Consider the following 25837-nt stretch of genomic DNA (forward strand, 5'->3'; position numbering starts at 1 on the left):
AGGCTTTGGGCTTCTTCCACAGCAATTTAGCATTGCAATAATCAGTCCAATGCTGTGGACAGCCGGGAAGAATCATATTCATATATTTTACAGCTGCCAGATGAAGACAACTATGTCCATTGGAATATCAACTCTAACATTTAAGGTTGTTTTATTTAATACAAAGACACTAATAAAGCAGACTTGGTAACTGGGCAGTTTTTCTGAATCATTTTCAGAAATGTTGAATTTGCCCGTCACTGCCCGTCAGATTCATTCCCAGCATGGTCCCAAAGGACAGTTTAACTTCACTTCCCATTTTCAGTGGCAATTCTTTGGAGACGTGGACCGATATGTGGATTTCTTGTCCAAAATATTTCATGTTATCCCAAACAAGAAAAATTCAGCAGGAGCCCCAGATGTCTGTTGTCAGGGAAACAAAATTATAAAGTCAGCTTCTGCTGGCCTGGGTCTGGTTCCTGCTTTGTGGTTACTGGGAAATGTGCTACCAGGTGGCCATGTCTCTCACATTCATGAGTTGAAGTATGAATCCTGTGCTCCTTTGAAGAGACCAGATGGGTCCTCCCTTGTTTTTCCAAGGGAGTGTCAGGCATTTAAGGACTCAGGGGAATATTATTCTTTCAGTGACCTGCGCTTTATCAAATTACGAAAACAAAATTATGATGGCAATTAGTTGCAATCATTAAATGATGTTTTGGCCACTTGGAGCCAGAACAAACTGTAAAAATAACACCAAGCTGTTATCACATCATAAAGCTAAAATGTCAATTATTTAACAAACAGTGGTTTATTTACACTTCCACCAGACACAGAGCCACACTAGCCTTAGGTTGGAGTTGTGTGGTCACCTAATGAATGTAAGTCCTATATTCCCTCTCTTTTTAGCTCTTTCTTTGGTCTCTACCATCTCCTGAGGGAAATATCAGGCTCTTTAGCTGCTAATCTCTCAATATGCTCACCAGCTATTCGCTAACATTGTCTGTCTGCCGTTTAGTGCTTGGCAGGTAGCTCACAGTGGGATTATCAGAGAAAAAGCAAGTGCTGGAAAAGCTTATAAAGACACTAAACAGCTGCATAGAGCCGAGGAGAACTGCAGAGTTGACTAATAATTCGCTACAAGCTACCCTTCTCACGTTACATGTCATCTTTCCATCTATTGTCAATATAAACACACTGATTAGTGCAACTTTAAGGGGAATTACTTTTCACAAAATATCTGCTTTAACTTCCAACCGACGGTCCTGTGGCCACAACTAGTTAAAACAAACCACAGCAAAGCTTATCATTAGTTCCAACCCAACTCCCAGCTTGGCACAATCATGAAGTCATGCTTCAAAGATACCACTCCCTCTCCCTCTTTTGGTTCGCCCATTAACCAGGGAGGTGAGCAGGAATACCAGCGGGGCGGGTGAAACCAGAGCTTGAGCCGAGGTCATCCGGGAGGAGGCTGGTCTCTGTCTGACAGATCACCTGGTCCTCGGTCAGTTAAGGAGACAGATGGCGTGTGCGATGCTGACTGAGGGAGAGAGTGTGCTAATGCCTTCATCTAATGGGGATTTCCTGAAATCACTGTCTTTTAGCTCTTCTCTCTCTTGTCTGTTTTTCCCTCTGTTTTTCTCATTTTCTCTGCCTCATGCGTTCTCCACTCAATACTACATATAATATGCAAGTCAAAATCTCCGATACTTAACACACCAGCCCTGAAGATGAGAATCCAGATGACGCTCATGAAGAGCAGTACAGTTTAAACTGTTTAAATGTCAAGATTGCTTTCAGGGCTTTTGTTTTCAGGCCTAAATCAAGAGGAAGCTTACCAAAATGTAAAGCCCAGCTGGTTCCCTACATATGTTTCTCACCATTATACTGGTGTTTTAGAGAATGTTAAAAGGTCCATGGGACTGCTGCAACAAAGGCATTATTCACCTTGCTGGTGACAGATTTGTTCTCTTACATAATTGCAGGTACACGCATAGGGTTATTTTTACAGACATTACTCTGAACTTGCTGAAAATTAAGCTTCCTCTGAGTGATGGATACAAAATGTGCAAGCCTAAAACCTTTTGTGGTACAGCATGATGCAATGTATCCTGTTATTCTCTCCAAGACAAGTGCCTGAACATATCAAGAGTAACAAACCTGGAAGAGCTAATCGTGTTCTCTATCTTTGTATCTTGGCTCTTTGAGTCTATTTATGGTCGTTCCAAAATCATATTACCAATCCCAAAAAACAGTTATACAACAAAAAACTATTTTCTGGGTCTCAGCATATTACACAACATCGTCCATATATGGTGTGGGAGAGACTGCACGACCAGGCAGTAGGAGCCCACTCATCCAGGTGGGCCGCTATAGATTGGGTTTGTGTGGGCTTCACCACCAGCTGGCATCTCTCTGCCTATTGATGGGATAAAAACATCAGAACTACTTTTAGGAGTTTCACCCTAAAATGAGAAGGTTTATGTAATGTAGATACTGACTGTGAACTGCTTATGTGTTTCAGAGGTGCAGGACCTGTTGTCAGAGTCACTGCCAATCAGGTCAAAAGCCAATGGAAGGTGATTGTATGTCTCAGATATTTGATCTGAGTTATCCATTCCAAAAAAAAAAAATGTTACAGTGATTTGAATGAACTAAATACATTTACTCAAGTACTGCACTTAAGTACAGTGTGGAGGTACTCGTACTTTGAGTAATTGTATTTTATGCTACTTAACACATGACCAGCTCATAAAGTAAAACACATTGTAAGGTTAAACCAGTGGTTCTGAACTCACTTCATACTTCAGATGTCTACGAGTTGTAAGCAGTTCAACCATGGAGAGAAACTTCTCAGATGGTTTGATTAAAATAACTGTTCGTTGCTCAAATGGGTGACATTATTTCACCAGGAGGCAAAGATTAGAGAAAAGTCTAAAATATGAATACAAGTTTGTGTAACAGAACTTTATTTTGGCTTCTTTTCTCCCCCATTAATCATTTCACAACCTCTCAGATTTATCTTGTGACCCTTTGGAAAAGGCTGAACGAAACTACAGAACAGTACATAACTTGGTTAAAAGTAACTCCTCTTCAACCATCTACAATAATAAAATGCTACTCATGGATTAATAGAGTACTTTTATTTTGATACATTTTGCTTTTACTTAATCTAAGGATCTGAATACAACACTGATTTTTCCTCATCTGCTAAAGACCTGACAAGCAGCAAACCCATCATATAGCTCGGTTAAAACACTTATTCTGCACAGTTTACCACCGTTTACCACTCTGCTCCTAATTCAGGCCTGTATGTTCAGATAAATGAATTAGTCTCTCTTGTTGAACCGAATGATGCTGAGCATATGATAACAATGGGCAGAGCACTGCCGTGACCAAACCAGTCTGAGACTATGGGCCTTAAACAGGAGCACAAGGTCAAAGGGAGACTCTAACCTCTCACCTCTTAACTCTTCACAGCAGGAAAAACATTTAACCCAGACAGTTTAATGCAGAAGATCTGGAAACCGGCCAAATGAAACAAAATGAACCATAGTTTTAAACCATGTTTTAAATACATGTCTGACAGAAACAAAACCTCCTCCCTCTTTTCCAGTTTGATAAACAAATCTTAAAATACTGTTTAAAACTGAATTGTACAAAGACTGAATAAATCTTTGGCTTTACAAAACAAAATACTCTAAATGTGGAAATGTCTTTATCTACAGTCTAGAAAAAACAACTTCTTTCTTAATCTCAGATTTATGTTAAATGGATTAAAATAATGACAAATGACTCTGCAAAGCTGAGCTATGTCTTTAAAAAGAAATCACTTTGCTCCATGTCTTATGTAATTCAAGATTTATATCGTTTGCCCGGCCGAGAAGAAAAGTTGATCCTCTTGAACTTAAAGCAAATCCCCAGCACTGAAGCACACAGAGAGACGGAGGACGCTCCTGTTCAAGTCGAATTTCCAGTGAAAGATATGAAGCTTTTGTCTCACCGGGAGCACTTGGCAGCACGCTGAGCAGCAGGAGCTTTTATGTTATTTGAATGCCCAGTGTATTCAATCAAGTGAAATGGGCAGTGAAATGTACTTTATCCCAGCACTAAAATCGGGACTTCGATATGAACTTACATAATTCCAGGTGATGCATCATCTAGGAAAGATGTTCATAATACCTGAGTCCTCTGGTGCCTGTTGAAGGACTGAGAGACAGCGTGGGCGTCTAATGCTTAATCCACTCTGAAGGAATGCGGCCCACACTGTAAAATTTTAGGGGGTTATTGATTTACAGCTGGTGGTCTTACCGAGCTCTGAAGAACCTAAAGGTGCATGTATGAATCTTACATTTATTCATTCTGGTTGGTTGAGTTGTTCAATTCACTCTGATGTTTTAAGCTGACCTTCAAAGATCTTTTGGCGACAGTGAAATGGTGATGAGGCGGTTTAAATACGACTGGTTCACTAGTGTTCACACTGCAGGGGGATGAGCTTCATGGCTTTTCTTACAGTTAATAAACAAAATGATGCAAAATGAAACTCATGATTAAAACCATGTTTACCAGGACCTGACTACAGGAGGATCTACTAGAACTTTACTGGCATCCGTTTGGAGGATTTCTGAACATTCAAGTAATAACACAATCTATCTAAACTCTCATGGTTACAACATCAGCACCGAGATAAAACACGCACAAAAAAACAAGTCACGAAGAGGTACTGCGCTGAAAAACATTTAGAAACTTAAGGGAAGGACATAGATGAGAAGAAAGTGAACACGATATGAAGAGAAGTCCATTTAAATTCACTCTCTATTCATGTTTAAGTGAACTTTTTGTTAGATTCACATTGTTTATTTATTTACTTATTTCAGAATTTAAGAATCGACCTCTTAAGATGAGCCAATCATTTTTACAGGAATCCTTAGAATAAGCAAAATAAATCTGTCTGCGACTGTTTTACTTAGAATCCATTTTGTCGATTCAAATCGTCCAAAACCATTAAGTGCTTTTACTTTCCCCTTTGTTCTTGACTTTTCTTTGAGTTTCTGTGCAGATGGATGCTGTTAAGTCTCATGAATATGCAGGAGCGGTCAATTTACAGTTTTGCTGCTGTGCTGTTAAATGTTTATGAAAAATGCTACTTTTATTAGGTACATCAACAACAAACACATCTGAAAGAGCAGCACATTTAGTTACTGCATAATTTTTTAGAAAGTGTTTGTCAACTTCTACACACCATAGATTACAGTAAACATATACTGTATAAGTGATTGTTGTGACCTGAAAGAATAAAAAGGTTAAGGCTTAATAAGAGATACAAAGTAAAGACTGAGGTTTTGGTTTGATAAAAAAAAAATTAAAAAGTGTGAAAAAAGTATCATCTTTTCAACCAATATGATTGTCTTCATAGAGTGGCTATGTATTTATTCATTTATTTATTTATTCATTTATTTATTAACATTCAGAATAAACACACAAGGTATTCTGATGTCAAATACGCTAATTCAAATTTTAACAACATCACAGACCTTCATGATAAGTTGGTTCAAAAGATAACCTGAAGCTAAAAACATTCCAGGGCAAAAGACAATCAGGTGAATGTAGATCAAGAATTCATTATGTTTCCAACAAACATGGAAGGATAACAAATGAAAAAGCCTGGAGGGGAATAAATCTCAAAAGCGCAATCTAGTGGGTGAATAAAATCCACCTTCAAAGAGCTTTGGAGACTGCTTATAAAAAGGAATGTGTTCTTTGTTTCTACATGACTCATAAAAGTTGTAATTCTCTGACAGACTATCACAGGATGTTTTTTACTTGCATTTGTCCTCCATCAATGTTACATCACGAGAAGCCAAAAGGCTCTTAAACAGGAGGAACCACAGTTTTAGGAATGTGGATGTGTCTGAACTCAGCCCAATAAATCAGTCTCTCCTCACTAACTGAGCTCACATCCAAAATGAGATTACTTTGAGGAACTCCTGCGCTTTACCAAAATAGGAATCTATTCCACCAGAAATACCTGAGAGGGGACTGTACGTGATTGTGTTACCTGCTTTTAACCTTAATCAATTTGACCTTTTTGGCTTAACCTTTTAAGCTGCCTGCCTGAACATATTATTTATACTGTTAAATATTTTCAGGGACCACTCAGAGACGAAACGGAGTAGATCTTATTTCAAAGGTTATTTACACTGGAAAATGAAGCATACCTTGAATCAAAGTTTTTGTATTAAATATATATTTTTTCCACTGCCATTAAAGCATGTTGCCCCTTTTAGGAACCTCAAACTAAAAACCAACAACAAAGTTAAGGTGCTTTTGGCACAAAAGTCTCTTATTTAGCACAGAATTGTCCAGTTAAGCACCCTCCCACAGCGAGGACAAGCAAATACAATTCACCAAAGAGGCGCTTCTCCCAAAACGCGCAATTTTCCACCTAATCCCGGAAAGTTGTGTAAAATGACACAAACATATTTTATGGATTTTCTGTGGAGTCTGGGCTCTTCGTGTAATGACGCGTCATGTGCTCTTCACAGACTGGCGTTTAGGTATGTTTGGTCAATGTATGGCAGAGCTGTGTGTGGTGGAGAGGAGGCAGGGGATAACTGCTGCCCCCCTCACTTCTCCACTGAGCCCTCAGGAGAGTGGAGGGAGGACTGCATGGGGACTGTTCGGCTGCTCAGTGAACGCTTTTCTCTGATAAAGCATCTCAGCACCGATTTGGAAACGAAACTGCAAACGCGCGGTTAAACCATGCAGACTTGGGCCATGTAGACGAAGTTTATTTGTGTTTGGTAAAGCTCTTTCGTGAGTTGCAGTCACACGTCATCTGAAGCCTGCTATGGAGGACCTCTTGAGTCAAAATGAGTCTGAGCACTGACAATGTCACGAAATTTTGGAAAAATGGTTCCTCGGAACTCGACGGGACTCCGGGTGCATCTTCCCAGGTCAACTTCACCAACAGCTCCAGGGGAAACCACACGGAGCACAGCGAGGTGGACCTCACCCGAGCCATCCCGCTCGGCTTGGTGCTGGGGGTTTTCATCGTGTTCGCCATCGCGGGCAACATTCTCGTCATCCTGTCCGTTGTGTGCAACAGGCACCTGCGGACCCCGACGAACTACTTCATCATCAACCTGGCCATCGCTGACCTGCTGCTGGGCACCACGGTGCTGCCGGTGTCCGCCACTCTGGAGATCCTAGACTACTGGGTATTCGGAAGGATCTTCTGTGACATCTGGGCAGCGGTGGACGTGCTGTGCTGCACCGCGTCCATCATGAGTCTGTGCGTAATATCCATCGACCGCTACATCGGAGTGAGCCACCCGCTGCAGTACCCGGGCATCGTGACGGAGAAGCGGGCTCTGCTGGCCATGCTCGGGGTGTGGGTGCTGTCGGTGGTCATCTCCATCGGTCCTCTGTTCGGGTGGAAGCAGCCGCCGTCGCCGGACGACACGGAGTGCCCCATCACCGAGGAGCCGTTTTACGCGCTCTTCTCGTCCCTCGGCTCCTTTTACATCCCTCTTGTCGTTATACTGGCCATGTACTGCCGCGTGTACATAGTCGCCAAACGAACCACTAAGAACCTGGAGGCAGGTGTGATGCGCGAGAGGATGAACTCCAGCGAGCTGACCCTCAGGATCCACAAGGGTTCTCAGGTGCAGGAGGAGTCCGCCAGTTCAGGCACGGGCAAGGGCCGCGCGCACCAAGCGAGAAGTTCCCTCACGGTGAAACTTCTGAAATTCTCCCGGGAGAAGAAAGCAGCTAAAACTTTGGGAGTTGTGGTCGGCATGTTTACGCTTTGTTGGCTGCCCTTCTTTCTCGCCTTACCAATAGGTAGGTTCAGTAGGTCAGTTCATTCCGTGCTCTGTTACACTGTTGTCATATACAAAAATACAACCCACACCTCTTTCCTGCACAGCACACTCCAATTAAAAAACCTCATAATATTCAATTAGTTAATGAGACTTGCAGAAAGGATATTACAGTCACCTAAATGTCTGAAGTTAAACGGTGGCTGTTAGAGCCTGCTGCAGGCCTTGTAAATCATATCTAGAGCTGGCAGTGGGAGTCTCCTGGGTGGCATTTTCTACCTTGAATTGCCACCAAACCTATGAGTGGGCTTTGATATACTGGAGTGGTCATTTCATACAGCAGGAATAAAAAATAACATCACTCATATATTATTGCCGCATTTAATCTATATTACGCAGTAGGAGTGGAGCTATATTATTTCTCTGAATTCACAGTCACTGTATGTGAAATTAAGTTAGTTTGCATCATATTTTTATCATAGAGACAGTTCTGCGCCATTTACTGGGTAAACCCAAAGCGATACTAACTTCGAAGTCTTTAAGTTCTGGGCCCATTATAAGGGATAAAAACATGTTTTTAGGAGTCTGAGGAGGAATTCTTCACAAGCTTATCCAAACATTATCAGTGTTATCTTTGCATTATTCCCTGGGACTCAGCTAATCTCTCTTGATATAACAAGTACACTCCTTGTGTGTGTCAAGTGGAGAATATGTGGCCTCCCTCTGCTCTGGTCAGTTAAGTCAGAGGCCCGTGGGGCCTGTCCAGGCTCCCTGATGCCACTGAGGCTGGCAAGCATTCAACACCCAACTGACATGGCCGTTTAAAAAACTGTAGAGGAAATGTAACAATATATTCTGTGGTGAAATGCACATGTCGTGCTGTGTTGTAGTGGGCAGGTTAAGAAAACATTAGATGAAGTTTGGGCAAAAGGGCTCACTGTGCAGAGTCTGAACTACAAGCATGGCTGCCGTGTTTCAGATCATGGTTTGCCTGATTCCCTGATTGCCAGGATCCCATGTGGCACTTTGGGCTGTGACTGTAAATTAATGTGAGCGTGTGTTTGTCCCTGCGTGTGCATGTATTTACGGTGGTCACATGGGAAATGTGTTTATGCCCCTGGCTTTAAGCTAAAGCTCATCACATCCTCACATGGACACACTCACATCAGTACCTGGGGCAGGATCACTATGCAGTGTCACATAGCAGGGATTATTTGCCTTGAGGTATTGTCAGTGAGATACCAAAAGCACGTAACAAATGCAATTTTCCAAAGTCCAGATTTACAGAGACTTCGGAGAGCAGAGTTGGGGGAGGGGGTTCAGAGGGGGTCTGTTTATGTAACACTAATCAACAAACTGCCAAGAAACCTCCCGAGGGTGCGTTTCTCTGCAGAATCTCTGGTGCAGCATACTGATACATTGTGACAAAGCACCAGTGCAACCTTACAACTGGCCTCAGAGGCACATGAAAGAAAAGCATACAAACATGTTTAACGGTCGTCTGACGGGGAATTCCACATAATGCCACCACTATACCTCCACTAAGTCAAAGCAGGACAATGAAACCGCTCTCTTCTCCAACTCTAAAGCCTCTTCTGCTTCCGAATGGGGATTTGTGGGGAAACATTGCTGTTTCTCACTGTGAGTTTGGGGCCCTGCTCACTGGTGTGAATCACGTCTGAACTTAAATACTACAAGTCTGATAGGGCAGTGGCACCCGCCTAATTTTACTCCCTTAGTATTCATTAGCCTCCACCCACAGAGTGGGATTTCCTGTCTCACACTTGTTATTACCCTGCTACTTCCTCTGGATACTGTCACTAATATATAATGTATGTGGGAGTTTCTGCTTGGCGCGGTGTGCGAGCGCTGGTGGCAGCGGATGGCACATATTTATGTCTTTAACTGCGTGAATGTATGTTAGTATGTTCATGTATCGTGTCAGTGTGGCTGCAGCTGCTTCTCTCTCTACTCTGTCACCACTAGATGATCCCAGCAAGGGTCACTCTGACCTCTGACTCCAAGTTATGAAGCTTAAAGAAATATGTGAACTGGCTCCTCCACAATCATCCACCTCACCAAATCTGATTAAGATCCTGTAAATACCTTGTTTTTGTTTTTGTACATAAATGGCAAGCATGTGGCCACCACTCCCACAGTTTGGGTCATTCTTTTCCAGGTTGTGAATTATCGTGTCTCCTTTTACGCCTTTAACTTGGAGCAAAGTAAGGTATACAGACTCCAGCACTATAAACACGACATCAAAGTTTTTAAGTTAGTGTTATTCCAGGCAAGCTTCCTTGGAGAAAAAGCAGCCCAAAATTTCACACACACACTCACTGAGCGCTGTCTAACTTGGCTTGTTTGTCAGTACGAGTGACATATCTAAAGTTTAAGTTATTTCAGAACAAATTCTTGAAAAAAAATGACACTATAAAAACTTAATTACAGTAATAATCAGCGACTAGTACAGACATTGACCAAATAAGGCCTTTTAAGAAGCCAAACCTTCCAGCCAATCAAAGCAACCGAGGACCATGTTCTTTCTTTTCATTGACACTCTTATTAACCTCTCAAACTGCACTGTGTCACAAGTAGGTCTCACTGATTAAAACAGTATGTTGAGCAGTAGTGTGGGATACAAAAAATACACCAAAATACTGTAGATGACAAAAATGTCAAACATGAAATATTTTGAAACACCTTTTATACCTACTGTCTGTTGCTATTTTACTTATTTTTGTGTGTTGTAAGGTTTCCTAGTCTGCCTATAAATAAAATATATTATTATTATTATTATTATTATTATTTTTTTTTTTTATACCAATATAGGTATCCCTGAAACTGTTACCAGGTGTTTCTCAGCCACTGTACACAGTGTTGGATTTTACTCTTCCAAAAACACACACACAATTGGGTGTTAATTGTTTTCTCGATTACACAATGAATCGCTTGGTCTATAAAACGACTATTAAATCAGAAAATAGTGAAAAATACTCACTGCAATTTTCGAAAACTTAAAGTAACATCATCAGATAATTTTTCTTGTCTTTCCTTACAAAGAGTCCTTAACTCAAAATACTTTCGTTGTTAACTATCATGTAAGACAAGGACAGGCGCAGTGGAAGCAGTCAGTGTTTGGCTCTGTATGGAGAAACATGGAGACCACTGCAGATTCAGTGGAAGAATTTGTCTTCATGTAGGTGTTTGAATGAGCTGTTTTCTTTTGTTCTCATCTCCCAACTCAGCCGAAGAGAAATCATTAGTCCTCGGGGGGATACACGTGTTATTTCAATGCACGCATTTTCCTGCAGCTCTTTAACACGCAGCGCAGGCACTAATGTCCTGTGAAGGGCTCCCATTTAGCAACTGGTGCAAGCAGTGTGCTCAAATGTGAGAGAACACAACACTTGGAGGTGTTAAGCAATTGTTTCCATGTACACTATATGTGGTTTTGAAAGACATACTGTGTCTGTGTGCATCTGCGCATCTCACACATGTATGTGTATGGCGCATTTGCTTTCTTTGTTACATTGAGCTTGGCCGGCCCTTGTGCTCTGGGGGTAATTGAAATGGTTTTTGAAGGGGAAGAATAATGAGAGTGCTAAGTGTCAAAGCGATGGAGAAGAAAGGAAGTGGCAGAGCTGAGCTGGAGGGGCCACGGGGCAGCGGGGGTGACCACAAGGGTCCCTGGGATGTCAAACCAATTTTCCAAAAATAGCTTCATGCTATGGTTTCATTGAAAGCAATCTGCGAGGCCAATAACACTTCTGTCCTTTTAGATCAAGACATAGTAATCATATTTATGGGTGTGTTATGAAATGGGATGTGTGAGTTTTTGGAGAGCAAATTGTTTGTGCGTGTGTGTGTGTTCTTCATGGCACAGAATAGGCATCACTTCTTCCGATTAGCGAGAATAACAGGATGCCTTGTTTTGTTAAGATGTTCCTGTGTTCCATAGTGAGATGTGGGTGCATGTGCCTGTCCTGAGGAAGGAGGTGCAAACATTTCTCTGAGCAGAAGCAGTGAGACCACCAACAATAACCCTCCCACGGTTATCTATTGTCTTACAGCTAAGCTTCTTGCATCCTCTGCCGTTTATACTATAGCCTTTCAACATAAACACTCTTCAAAGGACAAAAATGGAACAAGTTCACTCCGAATTTAAACATATAAACATGAACATGTGCGCTGTGTGAGAGACAAAATAACAAAGAAATTCAGTTGCTTCTAACTTCTCTCTTACTGATCATTTTACAAGTACATACAGCCAAAATCACGGCACAGTCTTTGTCTTTAATTTGTGTGTTTAATGATTTTGTCATGGTTATGGTTGATGGTTATAAAATCAGGATTTTAGCAGGGGAGCAGCAGCTTGTAAATGGCTGGAAAGTTAACATGTAGTCTTAATGGGCCGTGTTTCAATCACTATTTAAAACTTGTTCGAATGTCTGACAACAGAAAATAAAAAAAACCTAGAATGAGAATTCACAGAGAGAAGCAAACAGATAAAGGTCTGAAACTGCCCGACACTAAGCTGAATGCAAATAGGACATGATGACGTCAGTTGTTTACAGCAGTTCCACTAAAGTTTTCAACCATCCATATACTAGGTTTTGTTTGTTACTAAGTCTTGTTTCTTAGGCCCCTCATCTCCTGACTAAACAAGGAGACTTCACTGTGAGAGAGCCAGTAAGTTCTGTCCTACACAAGATTTCCTCACTTGGAAAGACTAATAACAACAGTCTGTTATGTGAATAAAAAGATAGATTACTTATAAATTTGTCATGGCACAAAGCAGAGCTGAAATGATTACAGCAAAAATGACAAATATTCTCTAGTTTTGGTACCTTTCTCTGTTTTACATAATTGTAGAAAAAAAAGAAATGTTGGGTTTTTGACTGCTTGTTGGATAATTTAGGGCTAATTTTGATGGGCATTTTTCACTATTTTTTAACATTTTAATTGACAGAATAATCAACAAATGAATCTTACTATTGAAAATAATTGTTATGTTAATGTTAATAGTTAATGTTCCAGCCTTGCAGCACACAGCAAAGAAATATTCATTGATGTTTAAAGAAGCAGAACTTGGGATCTTGGTATCCCAACGTCACACAGCATTATCATTATATATATTTATCAGGTAAAAATACAAAACGCTTGATGGTTAATTCAGCCTCTTTGTTTCAATGGTTTGTTTTTTGTTTGTGATCAGTTTGATCAGAAGAATATATTGGACTTGTAGTGCAGGAAGTTATCATTATTTCCAACCAGTTACTAACAAAGAAAGACAGACAGACAAAAGGTGATGGACAGAGAGACAAAGAGAAATTAAAGAATGACCAAATTTTACCACCCACTACTCTGTATCCCAATCACAGGCATAACTCACACAGTTATGTAATCGCATTAAAGTGGCTGTTCAGAAGTGAAAATAGCATGTGAAAATACCAGCCTCTAAGAAGAGGCCCATTCATCTACAGTACAGGAGGCCAAGACACATTCAGACAGCATTCTCTAGTTTCATCTCACAGGCTCGCAGCCAGAGTGCGCGCACGCACGCACGCACGCACACACACACACACACACACACACACACACACACACACACACACACACAGCTGTATTGCTGTCATTTATGAGACACTGAGTTACATGAAAGTTGGAGGTGATATTTCTTCAAAAAACTTTAATTCAGGTTAACCAAATGACTGGACTACTGTATTCGTGTGTGTGTGCGTGTGTCTGCGTGTGTGTCGTTGCGTGCGAATGTGTTTTCTCCGAATCCTGAATGGTTTTCCATAGAGCCACTGTGATGTCATCTTTCCATAGTTGCAGGTATGCGGACAGTTTGTAGCATCAAACTGAAAAAGTGTGGGATGTTTTTGATTATTTTCAAGGAATAGAATGGAAGTGACTCCCTCTGCCTGCAACATTTCACACCAAGGCTATGTATAATATAAGGTATCATGTACCGCTTAAAATAATTGATAAAGCTGGTGATTTGATATTCGTGAAGAAGCCAGCTGAGGTGTCTTTCTGCCTATAATATCTTAGCAGAGGTAATTTCAAACTTGAAATCCTGAGATTATAGTGCATCCCCAGTCTCTCCAGGAATCTGATATTAATTTAAGAATGCGGGTTGGTGTAAATCATCACATCTGCCGGCTCATGCAAACACACAGTCTTTCTTTCTTTCACACTATTCTCACATTTGCTGTTCTTATTAATTCCCTGTTTTTTCCTCAGGCTTCCCCCCTCACCTCATTAGCTTGTAAGACATTCTTCCTCTATTTAAGCTTGGCCACAGTGGGAGAAGAACCACCGCAAGGGTAGATTAATGCAATTTAGCGAGAGCATGCTAAATACCCCCATTAGCATACGAGACAAACCTGCTTCAAAATCTTGCAATGTTGTTATTTCCATCATTAGGACTGTCACTAATTGTGAAAAAAAAGTCTTGCTGAATCTAACTAATACACACATTTGCACACACAACTTCAGCTATGTACCTATAGGCTAATTGTTTTGCACCAACAACACTACCTGACACTATCTGCAGGTGCAAAAACTGGAAAGCTTGTTTTGGATACGTAGCCTATAACCTTCATAGTCTCTCAGAGAAATGGCTGCCATTTCATTTCATCTGAAATGTCTAAGCTTTTCTCAAAGCAGTGCATCTCTCCCACAGTGTATTTATCTAAAATGGAATTTAGGGTCATCCCACTCTCTTGGTGTTGTTATGAAAGTGCTTTAAAAGAACTGTGAGAGGGCAGCAACAATACTTTTTGAAAAGGAAGCACTTTATTTGCTTATGAAGATCCTCCTAAGTACAAGGTCTTTCTTTAATGATAAACAATGTGTCAAACTATCTGCTCTGGTCTTTTATTCTGTTGCTTTTTTGTCTGCCTGCCCACAGTTGCAGACTGTAGGCTCTATGTTATTCTCAATCAATGCTGCCACCTACTGGGCAAAGTAGACAGCAACACAGCCTAACATTATACTCTCAGTCAATGTATTAGTAGCAGGGATGCACTGATACTGACACTGATTAAGCAGAACAGACATCCGATATGATGAAACCAGTCCATATTAAAAACATCATCTATGTAGTTTCAGTTTCCAGTATCAAATAGTCATCTCCAGGCTTTAGCTCTATGCTAGACACAACAGTGGTATTGATCTTCTCATTGGACTCTTGAGCTTTAACTTGAGATTTAAACAAATGCATGCTAATGACTGAATGAAATATTTCCATTTTCTCTCTCTATTCTGCTGTCTCCAGGGTCTTTTAATGCAAACCTGCGCCCACCTGATCTCCTCTTTAAAGTGATCTTCTGGCTGGGATACTTCAACAGCTGTCTGAACCCCATCATCTACCCCTGCTACAATCGTGAGTTCAAGCTAGCCTTCATTCGCATCCTGAGATGCCAGTGTCACCAGCGTAAACGTCCTGGTTGGAGCGCGTACAATTACCGCTCTTCCAACTTCAGCTCCTCTGGAAACTCACGCAAAGGCTCTGCGGATCACAACTCCAGCTGCTTGAACGGCAGCCAGCGTACCCTGCCGTCATCTGCCAGTCCGAGCCCTAGCTACCTGAGCAAGGGTCTCCCACCTTGCCCTGAGGGGGAAACATTATACATCTGGGGGGCAACCACCCCGACTCCCTCCACACCTAATCTGCTGCCTGGCAGCCCTGCAGACTACCAGCAGAGAGCTCTGAGAGGGGAGGTAAGAGGAGGGAAACCAGCTGAGGAGACTACCAGTGGTATTTTCTCTTTCTCCTTTGGGAAGAACAGAGACAAGGGAGGGGTCAACAAAGACAGCATCATGCCTGAGGACAAGGTGTGACTGTTGAGTCTTACTGAGCTGTGACTTGTTCATTCCTCATGGGGATGAAGTCACCTACAGAGTGTGGATGTAGGATTTCACACAGGTTTACTGCATTCACTGTACATGGTCCCATGATCATTCATCAGTCAGTGGATTGTCATTCTCATTAGTGGTCAATGTAAGGTGAAGTATTGACTATGCTGCTGTATCACAGGTAATTTGTCCTATTTTACTGTATCTGTGGTTGACAAAGACAGGAAGGTTTCTGTCAATGGACAGTATGGCTTTGAAGACAGCTAATCAAAAATCTCTGTTGGGACTGGAAAAGCACCAGTGCATGCATTTTGATTAAACAAAAATGAAATTCAAAGGAAAAAGGACATCATTTCAGTATCCGGCACCACCTGCCTTCAACCCTTTCAGTTGAAAATCTATGTCTGCCCTGTAAAAAGACTAAACATGACAAAAAATCTGACTCCTGTAAAATGTGTGATAAGACAAATGATCACCTTTCTGTTGCAGTCACTTGATATCTTCATGGTATGTTGTGGAAATAAAGTATAACCTGGTTTGTCTGCTGTGCGCACAATCCTCAGATATCTTATTTGTATGTTTGATGCTCAAAAAGTGCTGAATATTGATATCAGAAATGTGATTAATACCCAAATAAACTTAGAATATTGGATGTGAACTCTCTGGATGTGTAAAGAACTCGCATCACTAAAAATTATCATTGGTGTTATTGTCAGTAATGGTAAAAGACCAAGAACTGGAAGTTATTTATTTAAAGGAGACATGGGACATAGTTTTGTGTAACAATTAGAATTAAATATTATTAATTTAACCCCTCCCACCAGTGTTTAGTTTGTCAATGGTTTAGCAGACCAACTGGAAGACCTGAACAGATTCTCTGGTGCAATGGTGCATGAGACTCCAGATCAGAAGCTTGTGTGTTCAAATCATGTCAAGGTTTGCTTGGTCATCAGCAGCCTACCGAGTGTGTTGATGTCTGGGAACTATCCATTTAATGTCCACACTGTCTACTTATTTCATGATATAATATCTTTACTAAATTAGAATAATATATGCCCCCAACTGATCACAAACACAACGCTGCACCCTCAGTTTTCATGAACCTAACACTGGATTTGCAATAGATGTTTCGAAAGTGTTGTTAAGGTCTGAGCAGATTCATGGACCTGTTAAAAGTACTGTGTCAGAGTCTGTGGTGCGATGTATAGGTAACCCTTACCACCAGTGCTTGGTTTGTTGGTGGATTTGTTGACAATTTGGCAACTTTCAAACAGACTCTATGGCTTACGGTTGGGTGTATAACTCCAGCTCAGAAGGTTGGGTGTTCAAATCAAGTCTGGGTCAAATGTTCAGCTTGGTCATAAGCACTTCACACAGGTGTAATACTGTACTTTATATTTGTCCCAGTGACCCGTGGACGGCCCATTAGACGGTCCTGAACATGCTCTGAAGGAGTAAATGCTTCAACTTTTGTCAAAATAGTCAGGGTGTATCTCGTAGGATCGGCCAGAGTCTCTACGATTCTTATATGCGGCAAATTTTGCGCTAACCATAAGCACATGAATATGATTTAATATTTACAAGTATTATGTATCGGCAGAACCAGCTGGACGGTGTTGATCCTTACCTTTTAGGAGTCCTAGAAGTGCAATTGTGTCGATTCCTCCGTTATTTATATTCCTTCAGTCGGTAAGGGTCCACAGATCACAAGCATCCAAAGGGTTTTTTCAGAAAAGTAGTCAGAGTTATGAATATGGTCATGAGAATCCATAGCAGACTAAGGAACAATTCTTTATCCACTGCAGCTCTCTCAGCACTTCACTCGTCTCTTCTTCCTGCAACATGTGCGCCTGTGGCAGCGGGTACGATTGTTTTCGTTAGCTTTCTGGCTACAACGTGGAGGTCCCCCTGCAAATATCCGTTCAGATGTCACTCCAGGAGGCCTGGGTGAGGACATGGAGTGTACCTACGGAGGGCGGGATGACAAGCTGCTGTTTGTCACAGCCTTTGTGAAGACAGGCGTGTGCCGTGACCAATGAGAGCAGACAAGGGGGGTGGGCACTTCTGAACTGAGACAAATAGGATGTGAGAGGCTTCAGATAAGATTCCGCTCTGTTTGGTATAGTTTTAAAAGTTTTTTTAGGCATCAAAATGTTTCAGTATGTTTTCTATTGTTTCACATTAAAGAGTTAAAGCACATTTCGCCAGTTTCCTTTTAGAGAGGATTATGGGCGGCAGTGAGAAAGTTAACTATTAAGTCCCATGGTCCCATAACAATAGGCCTAGAGGCTTGAAACACAGAAGAATTTTTGAAAAGATATAAAAGAAATATGAAGCTTTTCATTGTTCTTGTATAAAGTATATCCTAGTATATCCTACTTTTTTATAGGCAAGGACTGAAAAATACAACAAAAAAAAAACATGTAGGAGCTGATGTATTTTATATTAACCATTTCTGTGAAATGTCATAATTGCTGTGTGAAGTTTCAAGTTCCCCCATCTTAGCCATCAGTCTTTTCATCATGGCTGCAGTGGCATGTTTCCAAAGCTACCAGACGTCCATCAGTGCTTTTGTGTTTTCACTGTCAGTGGTGGACTTCTTGGTTGCAGTGCTGGTGCATTCTGCCTATGGCCATCTCTTCCCTTTGCGTCTTCCTCGGCATGTACTCTGTGTTTAGCAGGAACACACAGCAAAATATTCAGAGCTGTATGGCCACATTTCATGTCCCCTATTCCTTTGCAACCATAACTATCTGCTCCTTTATTCCATTGGGAGATCCACACTATTTGCCTATGAGAAAACTTTCATGGCTGCCCTGAAACAAGCAAGGTGGATCCATACAATTGTGCACCATAATAGGTAGCTACAGGTGAACCTGAGCACCATGAGGACTGGCTCCTCCTGACGAGTCCATGCTCACTCTGCCCATTCTCTGAGGAAGAAGATAAACGCAACTAAAACAGTGGGTCTGATCGTGGGGGTCTTCCTGTTCTGTTGGCTTCCTTTCTTCTGTATGAACGTGGTCCATCTGTGCATTATTTGACAAGAATTATGTCACGTTTATAGCCATGTTAGACTGTGGGATTCAGAGTAGGCAGTTCAGAGCTGATTTGGATTCCTCACACAAATACATACTGTTGTTATCTTGGAGACAAGATGATCATTGTGTATTAGCCTGATAATCTGAGCCAATTTCTTTATTGGAAGGAGGGTTATTTTGTTTTGTCTTACCTTAACCAATCAGTAGCAAGTCATTCGTCAGTCCCGTCGATGAGAAATAGAACCAAAATTGGTGCATTAGAGACTGAGATATAGTGATTAGATAGCATCTTTCATTAGACTCTCCCATCCTGGAAGATACCAAAGTCTTTTAAACTACTACTTTCTGTTATTAATTTGCAGTCTCAGGCCAAAGCCAAGATAACCCTGATGACACACTTGGCAAGCTCATTTCAGAATCACATAATACAGCAGTTTCATATGTATTAGTACTCCTACTGTTGAGATCCTAATATAGGTGAAGTTGCCCTTTGACATTCTTCTTACAACTTCTAAATATATATTTGAGTTGAGGATCAACTCATTTTACGTCTTTTTCTTTCTCTTTCTTTCTTTCTTTCTTTCTTTCTTTGTAATGTCAATGATACCAGAAGAGATTAAAACATACTTTCATGTATGGCAAGAAAAGAAACATCCAGTTGTAATGAAATCTGTTTATAAAATGATGTTACTGCAAAAGAAGTGTAATTCAGGTAAATATCATAAAAAAAACAAATACATTGAACATATATAGTACATACATTAAAACTCCTTCTGTGTCTTACAGAAATATTTCACCAACAACAAAAACAAGTTTTTGTTTTGGAAAATTATTTTCATAACAGTGAAATAATAAAAGTCCAAGAAAATAGTCCACTATGCCCCACTATGTTCACTAGCGAGCTATTTACTTTGTTTGACATCTGATCTGAAGAGAGGAGTCATGGAAACCAAACCAACAAGCTGAAAGACATTAAGATCCTTTACATCGAGCTGAAGAGAACTGCAGTCGGGGGAAAATGCTGTCATCAAAACAAGTGATAATACTGACACATAGTTAGTGAAGAAATACTGAAGTACTGATTACAGCAGCTTTAATTAAATGCTCTGAGTCGAGTAAACATATTAACAATCAAAGTGTTGTTCTTGCTTTAGTCACAAAACTGTCGTGTTGACAAGGAGCGCTTAGCGGACACATTGAGTCACTCAGAAGCTGATAAAGAACATAGATGTAATCCAGGCAGCATTAAGTTTCCTTTAAGACGTATTTGCTAGTTGTACACATGTTGTATATAAACGTTTTTTGTATTACACATTTACAGAAAGCATCAGTATAGAATATGTACACTATATATAATATTACACTGTATACTTGTATATAAAATGTGACTTTAGGACAAGTGATTTTTATGTATGTATTTTGGTGCATTTGTAGTAAAACTGTTTTACGATGTTTGATACCTGATATAGACTCAAAGTAAATTAGCATCTTCATTCTTCATTTCCTCAGCCCACAATCTTCTTTGAACACTGAGGGAACACCAAAATACAGCATCACTATTCAAAATCTGATTTCTCTGAGTGATTGTTCCTCTCACTCACCTGTGTTAATAGTATGGCACTTTAAAACCTGGTGGCTACATTACCCACAATGCAACGTGACCACCAACAGGTCAGTTGGAGATTCGGGTGTGTTATGCTAGTAGCATCTATAAAGTAATGCAGAGATGAGGAGTGAACTACAGAGGGTTTGTAAGCTCACTTCTTTCTTACGCCACTTCCTGATTTTTTGGGGGTTTTTTTTCAGTCTAACAATGAAAGACTTTGTACGCTGTATGTGAAAGATCTATGGTATAAGATCGCATGACACTTCAAACAAGTGTAGTTCTCCTAAACACTAATCGTACAGTACAACAGTGTCTTATCTTGCATCACCTGTACATCACCAGCGTTTAGATAGTCAGCTGAAATAATATGCAGAAAAACAAAATATGAATATTTGGCTGATTTAGTGGTTTCACATCTTGCAACTTAAGACAGTAACAAGGCTTTTGAGCTAAATAAGAGTGATACATATGTAACATAAATAAACAATGTATAATATCCTTTTGTAACCAGTTACCGTTTCGAATCGCACATGTCCACACTGGTCCAGATTGATGAGGGTGAGCTTGAAGTGACTGTCTGGATGGTCAATGAACATTTCGTAGAAATTTGGGTTACTGCTTTCATATTTGAGTTTTAATGGCTGTGAAAAAAATATATTTAGAGAAAAGTAGCAGAATTAGAATTTGTGCCATGTGGGGTCAAACTTTAAAATGAATCCAACTAGGTAAATAAAATAAATACATATTCTAAATGAATCGAAGACATCTTCAGACAGGGAGCCAAAGTGAAATACAGGAGCTGCATTTTGCCAGATAAAATAAATTTACAGGTTGGGAATTATAATGTTAAAGATGAAACTCGACATTTTTGCCACTCTCATTTCTGTCCAGAACTCAGTTAACTTATCTTCACACAAAGACTGGAAGCAAGAGGAAACAGCTGGTCTGGCTCTGGCTCTGTCCAAGGAATAACCCTGGCTAGGCGCAGTGAAAAAAGACATGAGGTATTAATTACTGAGCTTTGGAGGTGCTGGCAGGTGGATGTTGTTACCCTTGGACAGAGCCAGACTAGCTGTTTGCCTAAGCTTAGCTAACCATCTACAGGCTGCAAAATTCATTTCTAAAAGACAGAGCCAGCTTTAGGCATAAGCCAACCAGGTGATCGCCTAAGGTGCTACCAGCTGGAATGGCACCAAAGACTAGGAAGATTTAATATTTTGTAATTGCTCCTAATCCACCTTTCAAAGCCCGTCACTGACGTCCTGTGCATGCCTTACATTGTAAAAAAAAAAACTAAAAAAAAAACCACTGCTCACACTACATTATACACCTTATACCGAGAGGAGACAACAGACAGACCGTTGAAGGACGCGCTGGCTGCCCATTTTTCCACTTTTAAAACCCTTTGGTTCATTCGCTCACTCGGCTATGTTGTTACTTGTGTTCCATGTCAGAGAAAGCCTATAATGGCAAACAATCAGGTTACTCTGAAGTTAACGTAATGTCACTAATATTGCAAGGCAGTGATATAGGTAACCTATCAGCCTTAAATCCAGATGCATGCTCCTGGAATGACAGCTGTCACAATCACCCCACTGTGCTCCATTAAAACACTCAAGACTTTGAAGGCGAGCGATCCGCTGAGCCACAAAATATATAAAAGTAGTTTCAGCTTCAGTTATGTAACAGCAGCAGTGAAGAAGCGAGCAAGCCGTTTTTTCGCATCTGTTTCAATTATATTTAGCAGGTGAACACACCTCTACAGTGCTGCTGTTAGTTTGGCATTTTGTTAACAAGTGTCTGTCTAAATCCTGTTCAGACTGCTACAAAATATTCACACTGACATTCTGTCAAACTACTGCTTTAACTGTAGACTGCTGAATTATAACTGCAGCCATGTTTGTTTGTTTTTATATTAATGTCCTCATGATCTGAAATAACTTAAAAGTGCTTATATCTATTTCTTTTTTTATCCTGAAGAAACCAATTTAGTGAGATAACAAATCTTGAAATAACAGGCTAAAAATAATTAACACCAACAACCTCTCTACGCAATATGGTCTTTGAAAAATAGATATTACAGAATATATTTCAACCACATCTTGAGACCCAAAGCCATTGGCTATATTATAATCATTTATATTTGTGATGGTGATTTTGTTTTTAACATTAATAACCTGAGCCTGTGTAAGTCACATACTTATAGTATTCTCATCCTGCATCAGCTGGACCACAGTTACCTGAGATTTAATAGGTGAAAGAAAGTTCAAACCATACCTGAGAGTAAACTGCTGCATTGTCCGGATCAACTGTCATTCATTTTCAGGGACTTCTCTGGGTATGGCTTTGGGATCATTGTGTATCCACTGGACAATGCCTTGTTTTTTATTTTCTGTAGGGAAAAATACATCGCCCCCAATGTTATAGTAGCCAACTTTATTTTCTGTGTTTTCAAATATGAATAAATATGGTGACAGTAGGACAAACAATAACCTCCTGTAGAGCAGGGTCACGAGGGATCAAATAGACATGTAGAGTGAGGAACTCTTTGTTGGTCTTAAATATTAACACGTTAAATTTCACAGGAAAATCCAATCTCATCAGGACTCCTCTTGGAGAGGAAACTGGCTCGGATAACTTGACATGGGTTGGTGTGACCTCAGACGGTTGTTCCACAACATCTCCACTGGTACCTACAGTATGTGTAGGACTGCAAACTTGCCTAAAATTGCGGGGTTGTCATCTGCACAAAAGATGAGTGCGACTTTCCTACTATTATACATTATTGTGAGGGAAACATGATATTCTAATGGAAATGTTGTGTTTTGTTTGCAAATTAAGAGTGCTATCAATCTGACATTTAAGAAAGAGAGAAGACTTGGTGAGGACTAGATTTCTTTGCTTTGATAAAGTAGATGAGTGAAGAGAGGATTTTCACCTCACTGTGTACATAGTTGTTTCATCTTTTTTTCATTATGATATTACGTCTGCTTACCTGTGTAGATCCAGTGTGGCACATACACTTCATCTACCTTTCCAGAAATAACAGTGATGTCCACTAGGGGACCTCCTGGCATGTATTGCACGGTTTGCACTCTCTCCTTGTGTTCTTCCCAAGAGCCAAACTGGTGCTTGAAGCTGACCTTCCCCTTACAGACCCAGCGCAGACCAGAGAGGCTGCATTCACAGTTACCTGCTTCAGACTGTAGACTGACTAATGGAAAGGAAAAAAAGTGCTGTAAGTTTGGGTCTCCATTGCACTTAAATACTGCAAGACAAACAGAAATGACAAAAAAAAAAATCTGCCTTGTTTTTATCTGCTGTAAAATGAGGCATTACGACAGTAAGTGGAATAATGCAATGTTATTAATGGTAACAGCACTGAAAAAGACCTTAGTTTTCCTTCAGTGAAAATCTTTAAGATCCACAGATTTTTTTCCCCATTATTCCTGATTGCTGTGACATGGTTTTGAGGATATTTTTTACCTGTAAGTTGGAGCTTCCTCAGCATCCACACACTTCATTCCAGGGTCAAGTTTAATCCGGTCACCCTTAACAGGACCACTCCCACTTGCCATTGGTAAATTCGAGGAATCAGGTGACATTTTCTGAAACTGGTTAAAAGTCTAATTTGCTATGGATTCACTATATACTATATTTTTAACAATAGTACAATATTTTTGTAGTGGCAGGATGAAAGAGTATTTAAAGTTCAAAAACAAGGTAAGTATTGCCAAATTATCTGCTGAGGTTTTTAAAGCTTGACTTGTATTTATTTTTAAAGAAAATCTCAAATTATTTCCACGTAAATATTGACTCTTGAATATAATCATCAATTCATAAGTCTCAAAATCAAGATAAGAGGCAATTCTCAATCCACAATTCACTAATAATGTTTCAAACAGCAAAGTATCTACTCACTTTCACGTCCATGCTGGAGATTTCAGAACCTTTCCAGAGAAACAACGCAGTGAGCAATCTGAAACCTTAAAGGACAGCTGTGATTTCTCACTCATGGTCAATGCAGTCTTATGGAAACACACATTTTGAAGTAGATAATTCTGCCTCACATTGAAAGGTATGCACTAAAAAGCAATTTGCACAAAAAGCCAAAAGTGAAACCCTATGTGTTTATGGGTGAGTTTCGATGTACTTGATAAGATGTGCTCATGTCTCTCCAGGATGTTGTAGAACATCACTTTGTCTGTGACCCGCCCAGCTCTCCGCAAATACTTTATGATCTCCCTCATCTTTTCCCGAGAGCTTTTGAAATCTCAGAAGAAGGGAAGATCTTTTGTATGGAATAAGCCTCTGCTCAAGGAGGTCATCCAAAATTGGGTTAATGTTCGTCACTATTTCAATCAGCTGATCTCTATATTCATCCAGAAAGTTCTCTTCTGAGGGAAGAAAGAAAGAAAAATACTCATTGATGATTAACTGCATTTGAAGAAGAGTTGCACAACAAAATACTACACATATTTCCTTCCACATTCAAAGTGTAGCCCATTCATTCATTCATCACACATTACATTAGGTATGTCATTTTGGTTGTTAAATTGGGTGTGTATCACATTAAATGACTGTGAACCCCAGACCAGGAAGACTTGCAGTAGCTGACGGAAATAAAATGAATGAATCAGTACAATAGTGTCAAAAAAATTAAATTGGATTTTGATTTTCTGAATATGATTCAAGAAACCACTGGAATTTTTTCAACTGGTTGACCAAAATTACACCAGAAGTGAGTCAAGATTTTTTTTCTTCCTTTTTTACTGGTATGAAAGGGAGAAAAAAGTATAATTTGCTTGTGTCCCAAAACTACCATAACCAGAGGAGGGAAACAACAACTCTGAGACACGGGGGTGTTACGGGTCAAATAAAGATAGAAGAATTCAAAACAGGTAGTAATAGTTGATAGCCTTTGAATTTCAGCAGAAGTGAATCAAGTCAATGTAACCTACTATTAACCCCCTTGTTTTTTTTTTTTTTACATGGAAATGTGTTTTTATGAGTAAGTATATGAAATTTAGCCAATAAAATTAATGGAGCAGTGAAATAGAGCTGATAATTCATCCATGAAGCCAAACGGTGCGTGCTTCCAAAATAAAACCGATTCTCACTAATTTCCTTATTTCTATTGAGCAAACAGACATTCATTATAATCAGTGAGGCTTGCAGTGACGTCACTGCTCGACAACGAAAGCTAGCAAAGCGACGTTCAAATATTTCTGTTTTTTACTCGAAACTTCAGCCGTGTAGGTCACATGCACTAAGTTTCATTAACTGTTCATCGTCGCCCATCATATGCAAGTAATCTTAAGGATTATGCCTAAATGTTCTGTTTAGGTTTTACAAAAATATGCGTCACATTCTGCATCAAATGGTGCGAAGACGTACCGAGCTCGTTTGCCTGGCCGTGGCGGTTCATCCGCTTCGATTTCACAACCGAGCTCACGGCTCCACGCGCGGTGTGAGCTGACATCAGCCAGTCTGTGGTCTCTCTCCACCAGCCACTAAACAGG

At 40.2% G+C, this 25837-nt stretch overlaps 1 protein-coding gene and 1 long non-coding RNA gene across 4 annotated transcripts in view; one reads left to right on the forward strand and one right to left on the reverse strand.

The window, feature by feature from the left end:
* LOC130173450 (uncharacterized) overlaps nt 1-25828 on the reverse strand; it is a 39971-nt gene extending 14143 nt beyond the window's left edge. Inside the window, exons 1-6 of one of the 3 annotated variants that reach the window (XR_008828419.1) lie at nt 25713-25828; nt 24237-24712; nt 23802-23929; nt 22593-23529; nt 20831-20956; nt 17296-20238 (exon numbers count right to left, since the gene is read on the reverse strand). This is a non-coding gene — a long non-coding RNA (uncharacterized LOC130173450). Of the gene's footprint in view, nt 1-17295; nt 20239-20830; nt 20957-22592; nt 23530-23801; nt 23930-24236; nt 25068-25712 lie in introns of those variants that run through there. The other 2 variants (XR_008828420.1, XR_008828421.1) reach the window with 2 other exon arrangements.
* LOC130173447 (alpha-1A adrenergic receptor-like) lies at nt 5415-16326 on the forward strand. Its single transcript, XM_056382727.1, has 2 exons — nt 5415-7821; nt 15088-16326. Exons 1-2 carry the CDS (start codon nt 6849-6851, stop codon nt 15651-15653), a joined length of 1539 nt encoding a protein of 512 aa, XP_056238702.1. The 5' UTR covers nt 5415-6848; the 3' UTR covers nt 15654-16326.
* Nucleotides 25829-25837: the final 9 nt, after the last annotated feature.

The sequence above is a fragment of the Seriola aureovittata genome, chromosome 8 (assembly GCF_021018895.1).
Source record: "Seriola aureovittata isolate HTS-2021-v1 ecotype China chromosome 8, ASM2101889v1, whole genome shotgun sequence".
NCBI classification, from domain to species: domain Eukaryota; kingdom Metazoa; phylum Chordata; class Actinopteri; order Carangiformes; family Carangidae; genus Seriola; species Seriola aureovittata.

Bases quoted from the DNA above. Each gene is read 5' to 3' on its own strand.
- LOC130173447 (XM_056382727.1), top strand. From the start codon at position 6,849: ATGAGTCTGAGCACTGACAATGTCACGAAATTTTGGAAAAATGGTTCC. The intron at 7,822-15,087 runs GTAGGTTCAGTA...TGCTGTCTCCAG, and splicing joins CTTTCTCGCCTTACCAATAG to GGTCTTTTAATGCAAACCTG.